This window comes from Dromiciops gliroides, chromosome 4 (assembly GCF_019393635.1).
Source record: "Dromiciops gliroides isolate mDroGli1 chromosome 4, mDroGli1.pri, whole genome shotgun sequence".
In the NCBI taxonomy this organism is placed as follows: Eukaryota; Metazoa; Chordata; class Mammalia; order Microbiotheria; family Microbiotheriidae; genus Dromiciops; species Dromiciops gliroides.
The window spans coordinates 375,745,828-375,769,487 of NC_057864.1; the positions used below are offsets into that span (position 1 = coordinate 375,745,828).

The 23,660-nt window shown below is 37.5% G+C and overlaps 1 protein-coding gene across 4 annotated transcripts in view; it reads left to right on the top strand.

The window, feature by feature from the left end:
- ARFGEF3 (ARFGEF family member 3) overlaps positions 1 to 23,660 on the top strand; it is a 234,028-nt gene that overhangs the window by 187,805 nt on the left and 22,563 nt on the right. For 3 of the 4 annotated variants that reach the window (XM_043964804.1, XM_043964805.1, XM_043964807.1), the window contains 8 exons: positions 4,692 to 4,837; positions 6,736 to 6,915; positions 9,025 to 9,169; positions 10,539 to 10,661; positions 13,968 to 14,071; positions 17,719 to 17,863; positions 20,653 to 20,781; positions 22,638 to 22,814. In XM_043964804.1, the coding sequence (XP_043820739.1) occupies positions 4,692 to 4,837; positions 6,736 to 6,915; positions 9,025 to 9,169; positions 10,539 to 10,661; positions 13,968 to 14,071; positions 17,719 to 17,863; positions 20,653 to 20,781; positions 22,638 to 22,814 (1,149 nt within the window). The remainder of the gene's footprint in view (positions 1 to 4,691; positions 4,838 to 6,735; positions 6,916 to 9,024; positions 9,170 to 10,538; positions 10,662 to 13,967; positions 14,072 to 17,718; positions 17,864 to 20,652; positions 20,782 to 22,637; positions 22,815 to 23,660) is intronic. The other variant, XM_043964806.1, reaches the window with a different exon arrangement.

Below are 23,660 nucleotides of genomic sequence, written 5' to 3' on the forward strand. Positions count from 1 at the left end.
TCTGGATATTAATACTTCAGGAAAATCCAACAAACATCTCTTTTGTGTCTATTAAAGAATTTTTTTGTGATTTTTCACGTGCATGGCAGACACTTAATTGGAGAAGGGCTTTTAATATAGCATTTTGCTTTCCAGAGTCAAATACTTTTTTATGATCTACAAAGAGTAAGTAAAATGGAATCTTGTTTTTGCCATACCTCTTACTCAGTTGTGTGATGGTAAAGAAGCAAATACTGTTGAATATTGTTTATATAAGTCTACCTTTTCCCATCTCATATTTTCATTAGACATATTCTAAATGAAATAGTAGTCACATAGATCAGTAATTATTAATATATTCTTAGTCATTTTTTGGGTAGTAACAGTATTCATGATTTTTTTCCCAATTGTTTGATGTCCTCCCAATTTTTGTCACTAAGCATTTATTAAGTTCCTACTATGTGTTCCTATTCCCCTTTGCATTTGTCACCTTGCCTGTTTTCAACTCCTCAGAACAAGATGCTCTTGTGAGGATAATAAGCTTTTAAACTCACTGCCTTCCTACTAACTCAAGCCTTGATTGACACCTCCTCCCTCAGCCTCCTCTCCCTTCTGATTAGAGAGCTGGAGGGTAGAGTACTAAACTCCTCCTCCCAATGCCTTCCTTTCTAGAGGGCAGAAACTGGACTTTTAGCTCATTCCACTTTGCATCTGCTGTCTGGTTTCAGCTCCACAGAACAAGATGCCCCAACTGTGTACTACCTGGTCTCCCATTACACCACCCCCCCCCCCGCCATCATGCTTCCCTGCCTACTTTTGTGTGTCATCTTCAGCTTTAAATTGCCCTCCTTGAGGTCAATTCTTTTTATTAGTTATATCCCCAGAACAGAGTAGACACTCAATAAATGTTTATTGTATTTTTTATTGAATTGGATTGACAGGCATTAGAGATAAAATAAAGGTAAAATAGTCCCTCCCCTAAGGAGCTTACAATTTAATGGGAGAGAACACATCCCCCAGAATTGTGTTACCTCTGGCATGAACCTCCTTGGTCTGTACTTAGCTCAATCCAGCTGCTCCTTCTGTGTTTTATTTAACTTATTTCCATTCCTTTATGTGGCCTAAATGTCTAAAAACAGCGACTCTACTGTCATTGACAGAAGGAAAAAATACTATGTTGTAGAAATTTTGACAGATAATTTTCATCTGTTGTCCTCATTCATTTCATCCTTAAATGACAATGACACAAGCCCTTGTTGTAGTAAAAAAAAAAAAAAAACACCCCAAAGTATAGCACATACATTTGTGGATACAGATCAAATAGAGAAGCTTTATTGTTATTGAAAGTCATGTCAAAGAAATCAATTGACAGCACTTCTCTGTAAGCCGTCAGCTTTGAATAGAATTTTCTCTGTGAATACATAAATATATGTATGTACATACATTTATATGTGTATATATGTATTGTGCATATAAATATATACACACATATACAGAGTATATACTACCCATCTCCTGACAGAGAGGTATACACATATGCACACACAGTGAGGATACATACATACATACACACAAATATGTGTGTATACATATCTACAGGTATATATATATATATATATATATATATATATATATATATATATATATATATGTATAGGTATGAGAGAGGAAAACTGAGGGCCACAGAATCAGTGCTTTCCAATTGTGGTGCTAGAGAAAACTGGAGAGTCCCTTGGACAGCAAGGAGATCGAATCTGTCAATACTTAATGAAATTAATTCAGGCTTTTCACTGGAAGATCAAATATTGAAATTGAAGCTTAATTACTTTGGCCAAATAATGAGAAGATAGGATTCACTGGAAAAGACCGTGGTGTTGGGAAAGATTGAAGACAAAAAGAAAAGGGGACAGCAGAAGATGAGATGAGCATGAGCCTGAGATAGTGGTGTGTTATGGTCCCATGGGGTCACAAAGAGTCAGACATAATGTAACAACAAAAACTAAGTGTATACATGCATATGCTTATACATATGCATATACACATGTGTGTATACATATACTATGTGTATATATGTATATACCTCTGTAAGGAAGTAGGTAGCCTATTCAGTATGCATGTATACACATACACTCATATTTATGTTTGTGTGTGTATATATATGTATATATACATAGAGATAATATACAGATTATGTGTTTTTATATATGCATATGCATACATGTGTATGATTACTACACAAAAGTTTACTCAGTATATATATATATGTATATATACATTATGTGTGTGTGTGTTTGTGTGTGTGTGTAAAGAAAAAGAGAGAGAAGGAAGCAGGAAACATGGTGGCCAATTATTGAAGGTCTGCAGTTGGCATTGGAGGCAGCTGGGGATCACTAATCTGTTCTTTCCCTAGGGGGAGCAAAGAAATATAATTTTGCTTTGCCTTATGGCTAGTGTGGCAAGGGAAATGGAGAAGGGCAGAATATAAACACAAGAGTTTTGGGGGAGAGGGATATAACCAGTCATTTTATACTGAAATGGAGGCCAGTTTAAAGATGGATTCATCATTTCCAGGAGAAGGAAAATACAATGTCACCTCTTCTTTTTTTTTTTTTGTCACCATCTTATAAATACTGCCTAGGCAGACTCTCTATAGTAAAATGTAGGGCCCGTTGCCTCACTGAAGAGCTATTCATTTTGCAATTTAGAATTTGGGGAACATCTATGATTAGTTTACTCAGGGACTCCAGGTTTAAACTTGTGTCTCTACGTCATGGCTTATTACTAGAAGCAAGCATAGGCAGGACTATACACACACACACACACACACACACACACACACACACACACACACAAAAGCATGATACAAGGTAGGATACAATACTGGATTCAGGATTAGGAAGAATTGGGTTTGAATCTTGTCTAAGACACCTACTATTTCTGTGACCCCAAATGAGTCACTTCCCTGCCTTGGGCCACGATTCCATCATCTATAACATGAAGTGGTTGGACTTGCTTTCTTAGTTTTCTTCTGGCTCTAAACCTATGAATCTTTGATTCTGTGACTGCTTATGTGCTTATACGGACTCTTTCTTAGCACCTGGACTGCCTAAGAAATGGTTGCAGATTTCAGATACAACCATTATCACCAGTGTCAGGAAGAAAGGTGGAAAAGCTGATTTGGGCAACTATGGGATCATCTCTCTCCTCCCTTTCACGGATAGTATGCTGGCTGGGGTTCAGATAAACTACCTTCCATACAACATAATGTCAGCATGTCTCTTGGAATGTTAAAGTGACAATAGGAAAACACAGGAGAAATGAGAAAATCAAACTTCAGTGTTTTCCTTGCTTTAAAAAAATCGTTAAAGATCTTGCCTGCCCTTTTCTGAGCCTACCCACATTCCCAGGGTCCCTAGAGGTTCTGAAGCTATAGGGTATGATGAAACCTGCCATTTACACTGCTAATTGGTATTCATGCTGAGTTGTGGGTCATCTAATGGCTCTACTATTCTGCTGAAGCAAAAATAACAGGCTGTTTGCCTCTGTCAGTGCTATTTTAACATATTACTACTATCTCTACAAATCACTAGTCAGTTTATTTGGCTAAATTTCACTAGATTTATTGAACAATGAAATTTCAACTCAGAAAAACAAGAAAGTGGCTGGTGACCATTTTTCTTCCTCATAGACCTATTTTCTGGTTTTCATTAAGCTGTCTCTTGCTTGACAGTAAGCATAGGCTTTTGGCTTTTTCTAATACTCAAACAATCTCAACAGTAGAGTTTGGATTCTTCTGGAGAATTACGTTATTATTAAGTGTTTAAAGGATTGTGTGCCTACGGTGAGCTATCAAGTAGGCCTGACTCTTTGCCTTATGGTAGTTTGCTTTGAATTAATTACTTTTTAACCAATTAACAAGTATCTATTTTTTCTCCTTTATGCCTCCCCAACTCCCAGTTGGAAAAAAAATTGTAAGAAATATGCTTACCCAAACAAAACAAATTCTCACATTGGCCATGTAAAAAGATATGCCTCACTCTGCATCTTGAGTCCATGACCTCTCTGTCAGGAGTGGATAGCATTCTTCATTGTAGGTCTTCTGGGATACTGGCTGGTCATTACATTGATCAGAATTTTTAAGTCTTCAAAGTTGTTTGTCTTTCCAGTGTTGTTATAATATAAATTATTATCCTGGTTTCGCTTACTTTATCCTGCTTCATGATGTTCAAATAAGCATGCTCAGGTTACTGTGAAACCATTTTTTTCTTCATATCTTATGACACAGTGATGTTCCATTGAATTAACAAAACAACTTGTTCAGTTTTCCCCCAATTGATGCCATACACTTAGTTTCTAGTTTATTGCCTCTATGGGTCCTTTTCATCTTTTTTTTTTTATCTCTTTGGGTGTAGGCCTAGTAGTGATATCACTGTGTCAAAGGAAATGGACGGTTGAATAACTTGGGAGCACAATTTCAAATTGTTTTCCAAAATTGCTAGACCAATTGACAGCTTCACCAATAGTGTGTTATTGTGACCATTTCCCCCCAACATTTGTCATTTTTCTTTTTTGGTAACATTGCTTATCTGAAGGCTATAAGATAGAACTCATTACCCTTCTGAACATGTTACTAATGCTTTGCCCTTTATCCTAGAAATATGCCACCATGAATCAGCTATTCCTGGTTTCAGGTTTTGTCACTTTTCTTATAGGAGAAGTTAAATCCACCCAAGATAGGAGAAGTGCTCTCCACCTGTTCCGTCTTGGGGATTCAATGCTCAGAATAGTCCGGAGTAAATCTCGTCCACTCCTCCATTTCATGCGCTGTTGGAGCCTTGTGGCTCCTCATTTGGTAGAGGTGAGTGTTTGCAGAGAAGAAGAAAGCCCTAGTTAACTCTAGATATCTTTAGGACAGAAAAGTTTTAAGAACAGCCATATACATGTATATACGTATGCATGTATATGTATATATGTGTATATGTGTATATGTGTATACATATGTATATATATGTATATATACACACACGTATAAATCAGTCAGAGACAATGGTTATGTTACTTTATAGTCATACACATACATATGTGAAATTGCATGTATATATATACATATATATATGCACACATACATACAGAATAATTGCCTCTATGTTTTTTTAAAGGGAATTAACACTCCCAATAGGATCACAGATCTGGTCCAAAATAAATTGTCTGTCTTTATATACATATATGCAGGACCATACGGACATTCTGTTGGATTATAGAGAGCCCCCTCATATCACGCAGTAGAATAATTCCCAATTTATATGTAGCTATATCCACATATGTGTATATATACATATATGTATCTTAGATAGATAGATGGATAGATGGGTAGATGGATGGATAGATAGAGGGTTTTCCAAAAATTCTTAGGGCAATTTTAACCTATTCAGGCTTTAAATTGCACTAAGACTTTTATATATATACATTTGGGAGACATCAGTGATTTTTATTGAAATTGGGAACTCCCTCTACCAATGCATGTAGGCAGCTACTCTATAATTTAAAGAATTGCCTGGGATAGTAAATGGTTGAATGATTTGTTTAGTGTCACAAAGCCAGTATGTGTCAGAAGTGGGACATGACCCCATGTCTTCCTAACTATGAGACTCGCTTTTCTAACCACTACTCTATCCTGCCTCTCCTGATACATGATTACTGCTGTATGGTGATTGCATTCCAAAAGTCACAGCACAAGACTAATTGGAATCAGTTTATAAAAGTCATATCATATTCAGTATCTGAAGTGTCATCAAGGGGACAGAGAAATCACTGATTCTGACTCTGTCCCTCTCCCCTACATACAATATGGTACAGAATCATTCCCCTCCTTCAAATAGCATCCAAAATTGACTTAAATCAGAAACAGAGAGAAACAGGCAATTTCCCATTCCTCTTCTGGGAAAAGTAGGTCAGTTTGAGTATAAAACTGTCTTTATGTTCCTGCTAGTCTGTCACACTAAGCTCCTTAAGGCTAAGAATTATGTCTTCCACTAACTTTGTACTCAACTCTAGTCCCTGGGATAGTGCCCTGCAAAAAAGCTCAATAATGTTAACTATCTGCTTCTTAGATGCCTAGAAATGTTTTGTTCTGCAGTCTTTCCCCAGTTTTATTACAGTTCTCACACAGTACCTTTCATCAGATAGTCAGAAAGTATTTTACAGAATTTAATTTAGCTACCCGAGAACACTTTATTAGGGTCAAAGGGTAACAGTGATTTGACTTTTCAGGAAACAGCCACAGAGGAGTTGTCTATTTTTAAAGTCAAGTCAGCAAGCATTTGTTAAGCTTGTACTGTATACCAGGAACTGTGTTTAGGTCTAAGCTCTGAGCAGTTTTTTTTAAAGTGTGGGTGACAAACCTAGGAATGGATCCAATGTATTCCATATCATCATTTTGGAGAAAACATCTTCACAATGGAATATACTGAGCATTTAACAAGAAAAAAAGTTTAAAAAAACAGAAACAAACAGATTCTCTGACTTTTCCTTTAAAAGATGAACTTTTCAGTTGAGCTATAGCTAATAAAGTGGGTATATTATAGAAAAATGCAATTATTGATCAAACTGGCAACTCAACTCCTAAAACTCCCTTAGAATTTTGCAGTCACTTGCTCAGTATGCTCCTTTTTATAAGCAAGGAATCCCTCGAGGAAGATTTCTTTACTTACCTAAACCCTCGATGCTCTTCCACTCTCAACCCCTTCCCCTCTACAGGCTGCCTGCCATAAGGAAAGGCACGTTTCTCAGAAAGCGGTCTCCTTCATCCATGACATCCTCACAGAGGTTCTGACAGATTGGAGCGAGCCCCCTCATTTTCATTTCAATGAAGCACTGTTCCGTCCCTTCGAACGTATCATGCAGCTAGAACTGTGCGATGACGATGTCCAGGACCAGGTAAATAGCCTTAGCCAGCAAAATGTGGGAGAATGAAGAGTCCTCCAGACATGGCGGGAATTTTAATCAGCTTGCTCATTCCAGGAACTTGTAGAGAAAGGATTCACACTAGCTGCAAGAGGAGAGAAAGTGATGTTACTTCCAAAGTATGCACTTACTTCACTATTTTTTCTAACATATTCATCGTAGATGTCCTCTTTTTCTTTCTTCTCTGTTCTTCCTCCCAGTTTATCCCTAATCCCTACATTTAAAAGCAGATAAGTTAAACTCCTACTTTACTGATCTCTTTGAGGTCTGTGACCATGTCTTGTTAAAACTCCATGTCCCCAAAAGAAAGAAAGAAACAAAAAAACTCCATGTCCCTTCTAGCATGAAGTATAGTGCTCTGCGCATAGTAGACGCTTAAAAAAATATTTGTTTTGGGGCAGCTAGGTGGTACAGTGGATAGAGGATCAGCCCTGGATTCAGGAGGACCTGAGTTCAGGTCCGGCCTCAGACACTTGAAACTTGGTAGCTGTGTGACCCTGGGCAAGTCACTTGACCCTCATTGCCCTGGAAAAAAAAGAAAACATATTTGTTTTATTTTGCTAAAGGAATGTCAGTTCTCAGATTCCATTCTAGGTGTAAGAGATTTTAAATAACTACACATAGCTGTTTGTTTGTTTTGCGAAGCAATGAGGGTTAAGTGACTTGCCCAGGTTAACACAGCTACCAAGTGTCAAGTGTCTGAGGCTAGATTTGAACTCAGGTCCTCTTGAATCCAGGACTGGTGCTTTATCCACTGCACCATCTAGCTGCCCCCCATAACTACAAATATTTGTTGTACAAATTCTGGTTTTCTTTATTTTTAATGGGATGGAAGGGAGATGAAACAGATTTGTCCATTTTTTTTTTTAAGGCGAGGGATGTTCCCTCCCGACTCTGAGATTCTTGTGTTTTCATATCTTTCTTGGGTGGGTCGCCCAGAACTTATTGATTTCTATGACTGTCCCTTCATCTTCTCTACACTATGATTCCTTTACTCTTCTCTAGGGGCAAGAGAATTATGCATTGGCCGCCTCTCCCATTCACACATTTTGGCATAGAAGAAATAGCCAGAAAATGGGGGGGGGGAGAGTTAGGGAGTGTAGAAAATTGTAAAGGTCAGTGAAGTGGGAAATTTTTTTTTTTAAAAAACCTAAACCTGAAGCAGGCACTCTTTTATGGATTTATGGATTCATCATGATATTAACAACTACCTTAACTATTTTCCATGATGATAAAATATTTGAGATTTTTGTAGTGATGTTGCTAAGGAAGTCAGTGAACAACAAATGGGAAAGAGGACCATTACTTATTTCCCATTTGGAACATGCTAAACATACAAAACAGGCGATTCAATGCCTATTTCTTACCAAATTATATAGACCACTGATGAATGTTGGCCATTATTGAGTTATTATTGTTTGTAGCCATGCTTTTGACTAAAAGTAATACTTGGACATTACAGAATTGTATAGTGTTAGTGATGATTGAAAGGTGAGTTCAATTAGTACAATTCATCATTTTATGGGCGAAGTTAACTGAGGCCCAGAGAAATTGTGACTTATTCGGGGTCACACTGTTGTTAGTAGCCTCCTGACTGGAGACCTGGACAATGACATTTCCACTAGACCTTACAGCCTCTAGAGCCTGTAGATTTCTTAGCTTTCCAACACACTTGGAAAATTAGCTTTAAAGCCCAAGGCTCTCTAGGTGGGTTGGTAAATGTAGGATGATCTGATATCTGATCTCAGGGGCATAATTCTGGCTCTACCATTTACTACCTATGTGACTTTGGGTTTTTTAACCTAAGTTTCTTGATCTCTCTCAATTTCAGTTTCTTCAGGGTTGAATTGAGTTAGTTGTAAGATTCCTTCCAACTTTAAATATTTGATCCTATGAATGTGGGAAAAGTGCAATCTAATTTGTCTTATGCTATTACTTTCTTTGGCTATTATTTCTGAATGAAAGGGAAAAGAGCTAGATAACAGGGAGGGATCCATTTTTCTTCCCAGGGATTTTTGTATCTCTTGAGTGAGCGGTTGTAAGAGGTCATATTTTTGTTTGTTTCATTTGTTTTTAACTCAGGTAGTCACTTCAATAGGAGAGTTGGTTGAAGTATGTTCTACTCAGATCCAGTCAGGATGGAGGCCCTTATTCAGTGCCCTGGAGACAGTGCACAGCAGTAATAAATCAGAAATGAAGGAATATCTTATAGGAGACTACTCCATGGGTAAGGATATTTGGATGATTCTTCTTTAGTTCCTATCCCTTTGTAAACTTAGGAGAAAAACAAATAAAGAACCCTCCAAAAAAAAAAAAAAAACCTAGGAGAGACCTGAACATGTTAATAAGCAACAAGGAAGTGATGGTAACTAGGGAGATGGGGAGAGACTGAAGTTTAGAGAAAGAGATAAGTGATCAATGGGGCAAGCTCCCATATGACATATGGAAAGAGTTGACACTATAGGCCCAAGAAGACAGATCAATCTTGGAAAGAAAGGCCACCAACTCATGTATTGAGCGCAAAGAAAATTAGAGGGTGGATAAAGACGTAGAAAAATAGAGTCATAATGGATATCCTTCATTGCCTCAGTAAATCAGGAGGCAAGATCATCTTCTAAGCGAGAGACACAAATGAGAGACAACAGAGAGACAGACAGATATAAAGGGACAGCAACAGAGAGAGAGAGAGAGAGAGACAGACAGACAGACAGACAGACAGACAGACAGACAAAGGGACAGAAAGACAGACAGAAAGAGGTCATTGGGGGGTAGAAGGGAGAAATCTGGAACTGCCACTTGAAGAATGTGCTAGAGAGTCTATCCATGATAAATAAAAGGATTGATTTGCAACTGTGAGACCATAATTGAAGTTATAGCATGCTTATGTGACTCCCTCTAACCATACAAGATCAGAGGAAGATCCTTCAAGATTGAGAATTAGTGAGGAATGAACAACAGGAGGAAAAGAAGGAAAGTTGGGGGAGAATTATTTCAGTTCCACTGTGGGCTAAGGAGTCTTATCTCTGCAATCACAAAAGTAACAAGTTAGCGTTGTAGAGAGGGAGAGAGCACCCACAAAATGGCAATTCTCTGGGCTATCTGCCCATAGAGGTGGTTAGCTTAGGCTTCCTTTTCATGTTTCCTAGGTCAAAATACCTTTCAAAGGTTCTAGCCCTCACCTCCAATAAGACTATGTTGAAACATTCTCAAATCATGTTGATATTCAATAACTATCATTGATAGAGGATTCCAAAAATTGAGTCTGACTATATACAAACTCTTCTTTATTTCATTGCTAGGCCTACACATTACCTCAATTCTGCCATTCGTTCAACTCTCTGCTCACGTATCTCAGCTTGGCATTTTCTTTGTGAACTGCCTATACACCTGCAATGTACTCACTGTTTAGCAGAACAATATTTGCAGACAAGGAAGTCTGGTCCCTGGAAACCAAAGGACTTTTGTTGAGTAGTTCTCAATTCAGGAATAAGAGTGTCTCTCTCTGATAGTTCCTTGGGGGACTTGCTTTAGAGATGTTCTCAATTTAGCTAACCTCGAAGATGACAAACTTACTCTCTGTATTTCTCTTCCCATAGGAAAGGGTCAGGCCCCTGTTTTTGATGTCTTTGAAGCCTTTCTGAATACGGACAACATCCAGGTGTTTGCCAATGCAGCCACCAGTTATATTATGTGCCTTATGAAGTTTGTCAAAGGATTGGGTAAATGTGACTTTCTATGCATTTAATTTAGCTAAACCTCTATGTTCTCTTTTCAAGATGGTATTTGTCTGGAAGCCAGACTCATTTTCACTAGGCATACTGTGTGCTTGGGAGAAAGCAAGCATCCTAAGACTTGAACAGATGGTAAACAGTGTGTGTGATGTACCAGAACCAAAATGCTTATTATGAAAGTCACTTGGATGCTGTCCAGAGCTAAATTACAGTATGGTGATGTTGGAACCCTATGCAAAGTGTAGGCCTATGAAGAAACACGTTGTGGAACATTCAAATCTCTTTAGTCCATCTTAATTCTGACAACATATGATATTATTATATTTAGTAATCATGGTAGATCACATGTATATCCTACTGTTTTGTAGTTTACCATAATCTTCTCTCCCAACAACCGTGAGAAGATAAGTAATGCTATGTCCATTTTACACTTGAGAAAATTGAGGCCTGATGATTTTCATGGTCACACAGCTAGTGAGTGGCAGGCCCAGGACATGAATTCAGTTTGTTTGACACAAAATGTAGTGTTCCACCTATTTTTAACTTGTCATTTTGAGCTGTGATAAAACCACTTTTTTTTTTTTTTTTTTTTTAGTGAGGCAATTGGGATTAAGTGACTTGCCCAGGGTCACACAGCTAGTAAGTGTTAAGTGTCTGAGGCCGGATTTGAACTCAGGTACTCCTGACTCCAGGGCCAGTGCTTTATCCACTGCGCCACCTAGCCGCCCCAAAACCACTTTCTTTAAGGCCAAAATATCAGTGGTCTAAATTTAATTTGGAGCCCCCAAGGAGATGATTTTGAATGGGCCCCTTTAGCCTTTGTTATTTATAAAATGGGTTTCCAGTAGAAAGGAAACCCCAAGACATACTCTTTGACCCATCATATTTAGACCCTTTCAAGTTACTGCTTAGTGTGTTTTAAATTCTCTGTAACATACAGCACTCTAATATATAATAGAACCCAAACTCATTTCAGATTCAATTTCATCTCATCTCAGAAGTTTGGAAATTATGTTATTAAAAATAATCACAGCTCCACCAGGAATTTAGAGGACAGATGGTATAGAGCTTGGGAACAATTTTGAAGAGACACAGTATATGGCACTGAATGCTTTTGTTGAGAGCTCAAAGTACTTGACAGTTCTACATTTTTTGAAGTAAGAAAACAAGACACAAATAGGCTAATTGACATTATTATTCCTATCCTATGTTGAGATAGAGATGGACATTAAGCCCTGAAATATAAAATACAATCTAGTGCTTGAAAGCTACCACTCTTCAAGGTCAGGTGCTGTCTTTGAGCTGGTTTCATGGCAATTTCTGTCATTTGTCCTGTCAAAATTCTATTGGATTGTGTATTTTTCATAGGTTGTATAATCTAACCCCAAAGTAAGCTCTTATTGTTATCCTAGAAAGGATGGGGGCTTGTAAGAGCTAATTTAGGAAGAAATAGGAAGAATCATGGTGACCACATAAATGTGGTGTATTCACAAAGCTACTAAAAAAAAGATTTCAGCATGACAGAATCTAAGAGTAGGAAGGCACATAGAAACCAATCCTGCCTAAGCTACAGCCATGTAAACAACCTTTTTCCAATATTCCCAACAAAAGCTCATCCAGCTTATTCTAGAAGACTCCCAACAAAGGGAAACACACCACCTCCTGATGTAACTCGTTCCCCTTTTGGAACCAGCTCTAATTATAATGATGTTTTTCCTTACATCAAACTCAATTCTGCCTCTCTGAGACCTTCCTGCCCATTATTGTTGGTTCCACCTTCTGGAGCCAAGCAGATTTAAGTAGAAACTTTCTTCATCATGACGGCCCTTCAGGGTACTTGAAGGACTTGAAGGACAATTGCATGTCCCCTAACTCTTCTCTTCTTTGCAGTAAATATCCCCAGTTTCTCCCAGGGATCCTTAATAAACATGTCATTTTTACTACTAAAACTATTTTGAGTATTTGTTATTTTACTCCATTCCTTTTACTATCCTGGTCAACCTCTTCCATTATATTTTGTCCATATGTTTCCTAAACAGTGGTGCCCAGATTTGAATACAGGATTTCAGATGTGGCCGCTCTATTATATGTAATTTAAAATCACCTATTTCACATCGTCCTACTTTTGTGTGTTGCATTATAAAGAAAATTCTTTAAAATTCTTTCTTAGAGTTATATGCAACTCATTCTCCTGAGAATATATTAGAAACTAGCCTTACAATATTTTATATTCATATGGATCTGTGATCTCTTTGTTTCAAAACTTCCCTCCAGTAATGCAGATCACAATCTACCCATGATGACACATTCTGAGTAGCTCTTATTCATGTTTTTCTGAGAGTTCACATCAAGGAGTCTGACCCAATTGACAATAGTAATTATTATGTAATTAATATACAATGATTAATTATTTAATTTAAAAGAGTGAATCTGTGTTAGATGCAGTGGAAAAACAAAGGATTTATTCATGGCTAATATCCACTCAAATTTGACCTGCTAAGATTAGGCTTTTGTTTCCCCATTTTATAAGAGGTATTGATTTAAAGAATAAAGAATGTGCATTTTTTGTGACAGCTAGGTGGCACAGTGGATAAAGCACCAGCCCTGGAGTCAGGAAGACCTGAGTTCAAAATCGACCTCAGTCACTTGACATTTACTACCTGTGTTACCCTAGGCAAGTCACTTAACCCCAATTGCCTCACCAAAAAAAATGTGCATTTTTTTTTCCCCAAGAAGAAAACATTCCTCTTTGCTTATTTGCTTCTGAATTTTAACCAACACTTAGTAATTATGTCTGTTTACCCACAGGGGAGCGTGATAGTTATCTATAAATGTAGATAATTAGAAACAATTGTAATACTGCACAATGATTTTATTAAAATGCACAAGCAGAGCAATTACAAAGGAAAGAAGTGATTACAGTTCCCAAATACAATCAATGCTGTCTACCTATAGGAAAACTGAAAGCCCCAGTAGAAATAGGTTATACATATGGACAAATAACAGATGGAAATAATTTAAATTCAATTAAATGTTCCTCATCCCCATCTCCTCAGATGTGTAGTCTCCCCAATATCCCTTTTCATTGCTACTTAGTGATGAGCATAGGCAACAAAGTAGGCATTTTCCCAGCTATAGAGAGGAAGCATAACCTCCCTCGCAGAGATAAGGTTTATTCTTGGTAAAGACCTTGATGATTTCCATTCCAGACATCTCTCAGCAAACTGGCTCAGAAACAGTGCTATGGTACACTGACTTTTCTCCCCCTTTTGTACTTATCTCCCTGTGCTCTAGGAGAAGTGGAATGTAAAGAGATCGGGGATTGTGTGCCAGGGTCAACATCAACATCAACAGACTTGTGCCTTCCCGCTCTTGATTACCTCAGGAAGTGTTCTCAGGTATGGTGGGTCTCTGAAGGCTCCTGGCCCTCTGGGTCTGAAATGACCCCAGTCAGAAATGGGTATAATGTGTATAGGAACACTTTCTGCTGTCCTAGGGAGACGAGGGAATGAGTGTGATGACTTCTTCCTCTCTCCACCCTTCCCACAAAAGATGCTGGTATTAAGTATTAAGGTGTTAAGTCTCGGCGGTCAGCAATGCTTAGAGCCTATACACTACCTCAAGGATTCTTAACTTTTTCTGAGACATGGATCTCTTTGGAAGTCTGTTAGGGCTTATGGACCCCTTCTTAGAATAGGGTTTTTAAATCATTGAAGGAAATGCTAAATTTCAAGAAGTAGTTAGTGGAAATAAAGGAGTAATTTTTTCCTCATCATAGTTCACAGACTCCTTGAAATCTCTCCATAAACTTCTTATAGGTTTGTAGACCTCTGCAGTAGAGGTAAAAAAAAATCTTTTGGTTTTTTTTATTTTTTTATTGTGTGTGTGTGTGTGTGTGTGTGTGTGTGTGTGTGTGTGTGTGTGTGGCAATTGGGGTTAAGCGACTTGACTGGTCTTTTTTTTTTTTTTTTTGGTGAGGCAATGGGGGTTAAGTGACTTGCCCAGGGTCACACAGCTAGTAAGTGTCAAGTGTCTGAGGCTGGATTTGAACTCAGGTCCTCCTGACTCCAGGGCTGATGCTCTATCCACTGCACCACCTAGCTGCCCCCAAAACAACATCTTTTGAATCACATTTGGATAAATTTATCTAGTTTTTGAAAGGAGAAAGGGGGAATTACTCTGTTTACCTACAGATGTGAATATGCAACAGGACCTTAAGTCTTAGGAAGCAGTAACCTAAATAGCTACAATATATGGATATTATGACAGGAAAAGAGAGAGCCTACGTATCTTTTTCTCCTAAGTATGTGTGTGTGTGTGTGTGTGTGTGTGTGTGTGTGTGTGTGTGTGTGTGTGTCTGGGTACAAGTCTTTCGGTGTGCTCTCTTTTACTTTCTCTGTATAGTTCTTTAAGTGTCCTAACCCTTCTTTAATACTTTTTAATTTTTTTCCAATTACATGTAAGATAGTTTTCAACATTCATTTTTGTAAGATTTTGAGTTGCAAATTTTTGTCCCTCCCTCCCTTCCCTTTCCCCTCCAGGTGCCCACAAGCAATCTGATATAGATTATTCTGAACAGTTGTTTTTTTCTGAATAGTTTTTGATCAGGGTCTTCCCTATGTCTCCTGTAACTCTTCCTCAATTGGTCATAACATGGAAATAATTTTATCACCTTTTTATATGTAAATTTTTAATGTTCCTTTTCTTAATTTTCAAAAAAGTGACAATGTCATTCTTCCTGTTTCTTAAAAAAAACCTGGCTAAAATAAGGGAATTTTTTTAACTCATATGATCCTAAATGTCTTTAAAATCCTGAGTTTTTGGCCCTTGATTTAAAAAAAAAACAAGCCTTGTTATAGACAGTGACATTTTCAGAGGAAGAAAGACAAGGAGAAATTGGGTGACAGTTGTGAAGATAAATGCATGCTACAAAAGCTATACCTCCTTTGAATGGGACCAATTTTAAACAGGCCACATTTAGAACTTCATAAATTTGTGGACTTTAAAAGCAAGGTCATAGTAATAAAACTATGACTCATATAGCAGTGGGGGTTAAGCCATGGTTCATGGACCACATATAGTTCTTTAGAGATGAAAATGCACTTTGTGGAAGGTTATGATGAAGCTAACTATTTCATCCCTTTAGCTATATTCCTCTACTCCCACCTACTCTTTTGACCTTTTATAGTCAAAAGTACTAAAAATATTAAAAAGACCAGTCAAAGGGCAGCTAGGTGGCGCAGTGGATAGAGCACCAGCCTTGGAGTCAGGAGGACCTGAGTTCAAATCCAGCCTCAGACACTTTACACTTACTAGCTGTGTTACCCTAGGCAAGTCACTTAACCCCAATTGCCTCACAAAAAAAAAAAAAAAAAGACAAGTCAAAAATCTACTTTAGGAAGTAATTTTTTTCCATGAGAGTGATACTTTGTTCATTTATCAAACATTTATTAAGTACCCACTGTATGCCAGACACAGTGCTTTGCCACTAAGGTTTAGCTTGCCTCTTACTTTCTGAAGAGTTGCTCTTAGCCAATCTGCCTTCACTAAATGTGTGACCATGTTCTTCCTCCTTATTTCTGCCAACTTACTCATTGGCTCTGAGTTTTCTCCAAGATAAAGTATAAAGTCCTCTGTTTGATGCTTAAAGCCTTTCACAACTTGGCCCTTCCCTACTTTTCCAGCGTCTTACACTTCAATGCATTCTATAGTCCAGGTACACTGGCCTTTCTGCCACAAAACACTCTATCTCCTAACCCTATGTGTTTGCCATAGCTGTCCCACACACATGGAATGATTTCTCTCCTCGCCTCTACTTCTTAGCTCCCCTTTACTCCTTAGACTCACCCCAAGTTCCACCATATGCAAAACTCAGAAAATCCTGGTTCCTTTCCTTTCCCTAGGTAATGTCTTTAAATTCAGTGAGTTGCCATTCCTGATCCAAGGACAGCATTTTAGAGGAAGGAAGGAAAGCAATGGCTACACAGGTCACTAAATTCCTGGTATCATGCCTCACTATTGCATATAGTTGACCCTAGTTCCTTAATCAGGTATTTATTGCAAGTCTACTATGTGCTAGGCACTAAGGATAAAAGTATAAAGAATGAAATTATTTCTATTCTCAAGGAGTTAATGGGAGAGACCCCAGGTACATGTAAAAATATATACAACACAAATATTAAGTCAAGAAATTCAAACATATATATATTAGTTAAATATTAGGTAGTTTGGGGGAGAGGACATCAAGACTTTGAAAGAGTGGGGGCAGCTAGGTGGCACAATGAATAAAGCAACAGCCCTGGATTCAGGAAGACCTGAGTTCAAATTCAGCCTCAGACACTTGACACTTAATTAGCTGTGTGACCCTGGAGAAGTCACTTAACCCTCATTGTCCCAAAAAAACCAACCAAACAAACAAAGAGTTGGAAAGATCAGAAAAGGCTTCATGGACAAGATGGTGTCTGGGCTTTGTCTTCAAAGAAGAAATAGACTCTGTGAGGGCAAAAGTGAGGAAGGATTATGTTCAGACATGAAGGATGTCCAGTCCAGAGGCAAAAAGATGAGAGATGAATTTTTATGGGTGAAGAAGAGCAAGAAGTATCCTAAAGGCTATGCCAATAGGAAGGACGTTCTGGAAAGTACTGCCAACCTGGAAAGGTTTCAGAGATAGGCCTAATGATGGAGAGTATGTTTAATGAAGGAAGACTAGCTTGGTTCAGAGGGGCTTATCACCTCTTGAAGATTCTGTTCGTTACAGGGTGCTGAAATCAATGGAGTGAGTGTTCACCTTGACAAAATTATAAACACTTGAAGCCTACCTTAGAGAGCCCTGTCCTGGAAATTAATTAATTTAATATTTTGAATAGGAAAATATTCCAAGTTCCAGACAGTCAATTGACCAACTTTTACAGTTCAAACCATGGATAAATCAGTGATTTTTCTTATTCACTCATTGCCATCTGTTATTGTTAAATAGCTACTGGGTATTTGTTGTTCCTATGGGTCTGTTTCTTTCTTCACTTTATGGGGTCTTTTTTTCCATTAGTTGCTTGCCAAAATCTACAAGATGCCCTTGAAACCAATTTTCCTTGGTGGGAGGCTTGCCAGCTTGCCTCGGAGAGTTCAAGAGAACTCGGCCAGTAGTGAGGATGGGATAGAATCAATACTTTCTGATTTTGATGATGATACTGGTAAGTGAATTTAACAATTACAACCAATTAAATTATTTGCTTTGTGTATATTCCCAGCAACTTAAACAATGATTTAAGTGACCTACAGGGATGGCCTTCTAAGGTGCTAGTGTCCTTTATTGTATGAGGTTGGCAAATCCAACTGCAACTACAGTCGTTCTCAAAGTTCAATGGTTCAAAAGATCTGTAAGCACAGAACACCAGGTTGCTGGGTCTCAGTTTCCTCATCTCTAAAGCAAAAGGAGGGGGTGGGGGGGGGACAGACTTGATATCGTCTAAGTCTCTTACCATTTGTGATTCCAATTATCTGTGTCTCAGTTTAGGTTCAGTGCATTTGCCAAGGCCCCATCTTAAGGCAGATTGCCATGTCATTTATAGTTTGCAATTCTAAATTTACTGTAATGATTTTTCACTTGAATTCAACAATTTGGAATGAATTTGTATTAGTAGGTCTTAAACAAAACTAGCTGCTAACGAAGGTTTTGAAACTTCCTAGGAAATATAATCAGTTCAGAATTCCTTCTGGCTAGTCCATATGGACAGAAAGTTGAGGAAATGAAGCTATTAGTAGAGAACAGAGAGAAAATTCACTGGAGCCTACAGGCTCTAAAATTGAATTTTTTTCCTCTTTTTCAAATTAAATCCTATGTCATCCATTATGAATTAGAATCCAATCTAATAGTCTGTTTTCTTGAGTGGCTAATTCTTAGGCTTTTAAAACTAATTATTTGTACATTTACCTCTTTCTGTCTGAGATAAACCAGTTTTATTCTAGAAATGAAGACTGAGTCACATCAATGACATCCTTTTGGAAGTCTAGTTTCTGGGTACAGGATGTATGTTGGTTTTCTCATCATCTGACGCCATATTATGTTTCCCATATAATAAAGTCTAGCTACTACTTCATGTGGGGGTTGGAATTAGTGCTTTCTTGGTAAAGGTTTATATCAGTAAAGCCCCATTGATTCAGGACAATTGCGGGAAGGCCTTCTGACTTAAAGAAAGCTTAAACTGGTGAATGTTTTGGAAATATAACGATGGTCATATAAAATAGAATCTCACTGTTGGAAAGGACCTCAAAAGTCATCTAATCTGACTCATGCCTGAACATTAATCCCCTTTTACAACAGATTATGAGCAGTCATTTATAGAATCACATATTTAGAGTTGGAAGGGACTTTAGAGTGAAATTCCATATTTAATGGATGATGAAAATGAACTTGTCTAAGGTCACACATATGGTAAGTGGTAAAGCTAGGATTTGAACCCAGATCTTCTGCTTCTGAATCCAGCCTATGTTTTATTATACCATAATGCCTCTCTAATTTAATATTTGTTTATGGACCCTTAGTGATGAAACATGGATATACCTTAGGACTATGTCCTGGATCCTCTTCTCCTTTCTCTCTACATTCTGTCTCGTAATGTTCTTAATACCTCCCATAGGTTCAACTCTATGGAGATGACTCCCAGTTGTATTTATCCAGGCCTAGTCTCTTTTACTGAGTATTCTTTTACTCTTTTACAATACTAGCCTCTAGTACTGAATTACCAAGGACATTTCCAAATGAATGTCCTGTAGACATCTCAAACTCTGTATGTCCAAAATTGAATTCATTATCTTTCCCACCAAATCCTACCCTCATAATAATCACTAGGCAGTTTTTCCTTATCTCAAATAGAAATCTACTTCTTTACACCTCCCATATGTTGCTCCTCGATCTTTACACTTAAACTAAGCAAGTAAATATAATCTTTCTTCCACATGATGGCCTTTTAAAAATTTTATTTACTGAAACAAGCATTTCCATAATATAGTATAATAAAAAAGATGATTGCACATGAAATTGCAAATGTATTATGTACAACCTGCTATTCCTTTTAAATATATAATAAAGTTATCATGTAACTTTCTTTTTTCCTTTTTTTCTTTCTCCCTGCCTCCACCCTAAATCTAAGGACATATTCCCTATATTTTATCTTTCCTAGGCTAAACACCTCAGTTCATTCAACTAATACTCAACTGGCATGATTTCACACCCCCTCACCCATTCTAGATAGCATCCTGGAATACTATATAGTTTATTAGTGACATTCCTAAAATTTAATACCCAGAAGAGAACATGGTAATCTTCCAAATATATATGGCATAGTGAGGGCAAAATTCAGTTAGCACTGTACCCTCCATATTTCTGAACACTAGGCTTCTACTAACAAAGTATAAGATTTTATTAGCATTTTTGGTATCTATATCATATTTTGTCATGTTGTAGTGTGAATATACTTTAAAAGGTTCTATTGAGGCCTTTTATTTTTATATCACAATCATTTCTAGTTCTACTCCTCACTATACACATAAAATCACTGAGCCCTCCTCTATACATTAAGCAAAAGCAACCAATAGTTACCCCAGTCTGAAGTGTCTGATGCATTCTGCCTTCTGCAATGAAAAAGGAAATATGTTTCATTATGTCTTCTCTGGGACCAAGATTAGTCACTGCAATTACTTTCAATTCAATTTCCTTTTAATCTTTTTTATCTATAGAATGTTCTAAAAGAGTTAATGCTGTTTTAAGCCATTAAAACTTAAAGTCATCAAAGATTAAACATTGGACTTCATGTCCTTCACCCTTTTGGGATCTACATATTCTACTACATCTATATTTAAAGAGGCTGGATTGTAATGAATTTATATTTAATAAGTGTTTAGCATAAACCATTGCTGATCTAAATGGAATTCTTTTCCATGTTCCTAATGTGTCTAATTTTTGGTTTGTTTCTGTTTCTAGGTCTTATAGAAGTCTGGATCATCCTTCTAGAACAGCTGACAGCTGCTGTATCCAATTGTCCTCGTCAGCATCAACCTCCTACCCTGGATTTACTCTTTGAGCTCTTGAGAGATGTTACCAAAGTACCTGGTAAATATCTATGTCTGTGTCTTTATAGGTGTATTCTACATTACTGACTTTCAGCAATATACACTCATTGATGTTGGCCTTGCAAAAGCACCTATAGCTGGTATATGAATGTTCCTAAGCTGATATTCAGTCAGAACTATAGCTATGAATTTTTGAGTCAATGGTAAATCCCACAATTTTTAAGCTTGAGAATAGTGGGAAGAAGTACCATCTTGGTTAAGGGACAGGGAGAGAAAGAGAAACTGGGATACCAGCAAAAGATCACTGCTGGGGAATCTGATGTGTAGGGGATGGAGAAAACAAATTAATGGAAACAAGGAGGAACTCATTCACCCCTGACTACCAATTGTTATGGTGGTGGTTGTTGTTGCTAAGTCTTTTTCTAGCTCTCTACCCACTGCACTACAAAGTTGCCCATACTGTGAGGTTCAAGTAAGATATATGTTTCTGTTGTTCAGTCATTTCAGTTGTGTCTGACTCTTTGTGACCTCATTTGTGGTTTTCTTGGCAAAGATACTGGAGCAGTTTGCCATTTCCTTCTCCAGCTCATTTTACAGATGAGAAAACTGAGGCAAACAGGGTTAAATGACTTGCCTGGATTCACACAGCTTGTGAGTGGCCGAGGGTGGATTTGAACTCCTGATGATGTCTTCCTGACTCCAGGCTTGACTGTGCCACCTAAATTCCCTGCCAACTTCTTAGCTTCCTATTTTAATTATTCTTGGCAATTTTTGAAAGGCAGCTTGGTATATTTTATATAAAGCTAACCTGGGAGTCTTCAAAAACTTGAATTCAGATTCTTTCTCTGATACATAGTGGCTGTGTCCTGAACTTGATTATCTTTCAGAATTCAAGATAGCACCTGATTAGTATAGTCCCAGTTTCCCATGACAATATAGATTGATCATAAAATTTTAAGTAACATGAGCAAAAACCACTTAAGTAGACTCCTACTTGTCACCACAAGCTCAAGAGTATTCCACAATCTAAAATTGTTAGGCAATTCTTAAGTAAAAATATCATATCAAATTTATACTGAAGACAAGGCAATTTAGCTGATCTAACATTTTAAATAATAAAGAACAGAGGCTTTCCATTCAATGACACAAACATTCTACTGAATTACATAGCTATCTGCATTTATTTTGGCTTATTTTTGTTAGTTAAATGTCCTTTTGCACCTGAGATAATTTTAATCTTTTTTCCACATAAATATTTTATTATTTTCCAGTTATATTTAGAGATAATTTTCAACATTTGTTTTTATAATATTTCTAGTTTCAAATTTTTCTCCCTTTCCCCTCCCCAAGACAGAAAGTAATCTGATATAGGTTATATATGTACAATCACATTAAACATATTTCTGCATTAGACATGTTATGAGAGAAGAATTAGAGCAAAAAGGAAAAACCTCAAAAAAGAAACACAACAACAACAAAAACAATAAAAATAGTATGGTTTGATCTGCATCCAGATTCAACTGTTCTTTTTCTGAATTTGGAGAGCATTTTCCATCATGAGTCCTTTGGAACTATCTTGGACCATTATAATGCAATGAGCACCAAACTTTTGGAGTATTATCATTAAATTTTTCTTCCTTTGTTCCCTTCCTGGAAAACTTAATTAATTAATTAATTAATCATGAAGATTAATGAGTTTTCTTGATTCCATGCCTACTGCTTTAACCACTACACCACCTAGCTGCACAAACAAGACTACTAAGAGTAAATTCACTGCAAAGCTTGATTTTCAGATTTATAGTTAACAGATTGGGCAACTTCAAATGTGGGCAAAGATCTTCACTTTTGCTAGAGTTTACTCTTGAAATTTGAACACTCATCTTATTTCTCTTTTAGGACCAGGGTTTGGGATATATGCAGTTGTACATCTCCTCCTTCCTGTGATGTCCCTGTGGCTCCGCCGTAGCCATAAAGACCATGCTTACTGGGATGTCGCCTCAGCTAATTTCAAGCATGCCATTGGTTTGTCCTGTGAATTGGTGGTGGAACATATCCAGAGCTTTATACATTCAGGTAGTGAGTCTCCATTTGTATCTTTATTATCAAGACCATTCATTTTGAGTTTTACTGCAACATCAGCATTGTCAGCTAAAAGTATTTCTTAAATCCTCACACTGATGGGTTTTGCATAAAGGTAACATACTAGGCATACTAAACAAATATATGAAAATAAAGTTATTTATGGAAGGTTCAGCCCTGGGAAAATATACATTAGGAGTAATTTTAAGGGGAATTGTATACTTCTAGAAAAAGGAGGAAAGTAGCTAGGGGGTTTCATATCCAGATCAGAATGATATAGGGGAGTGAACAGAGAAGTGACATGGCCTAAGCCAGGTAGAGCACTGGACTTGGAGCCTGGGCAAATCATTTAATCTAAGTCTCAGTCTCCTAGGTGGGATAAGGAAGCTGACTGTATAGAGGATTTTTAGCAAGTCTCTATTATGTTTGGTATGACTTGACAGTGAAAGGAACATCTAGTCTGACTAAGGCCCATGCAAAGTAGAACATTTATATGTGTCATCCACATAGAGATGGTCACCTTGTTCACAGGAACAGAAGATCATGCCCAGGAGCCTAGCTTCTAGTGAGAGAATGAGGGACAAAAACTGGAGCCCTAGAGGACTCTTCTATGAGAGTTGGTTTGATATGGATGACAGTAAGGTAGTCTTAGGAAACTTTATGGAGTATAGATTGTGAGGATTGAAAGGATAGAAGTCTAAAATCTACTAGAGGAAGGAAGCCTAGCAAATCTTTGTTGTTGTTCTGTTGTTTTCCAGTTTTGTTTGACTTCACGATCCCATTTGGGGTTTTCTTGGCAAACGTACTAGAGTGATTTGTCATTTTCTTCCCCAGTTCATT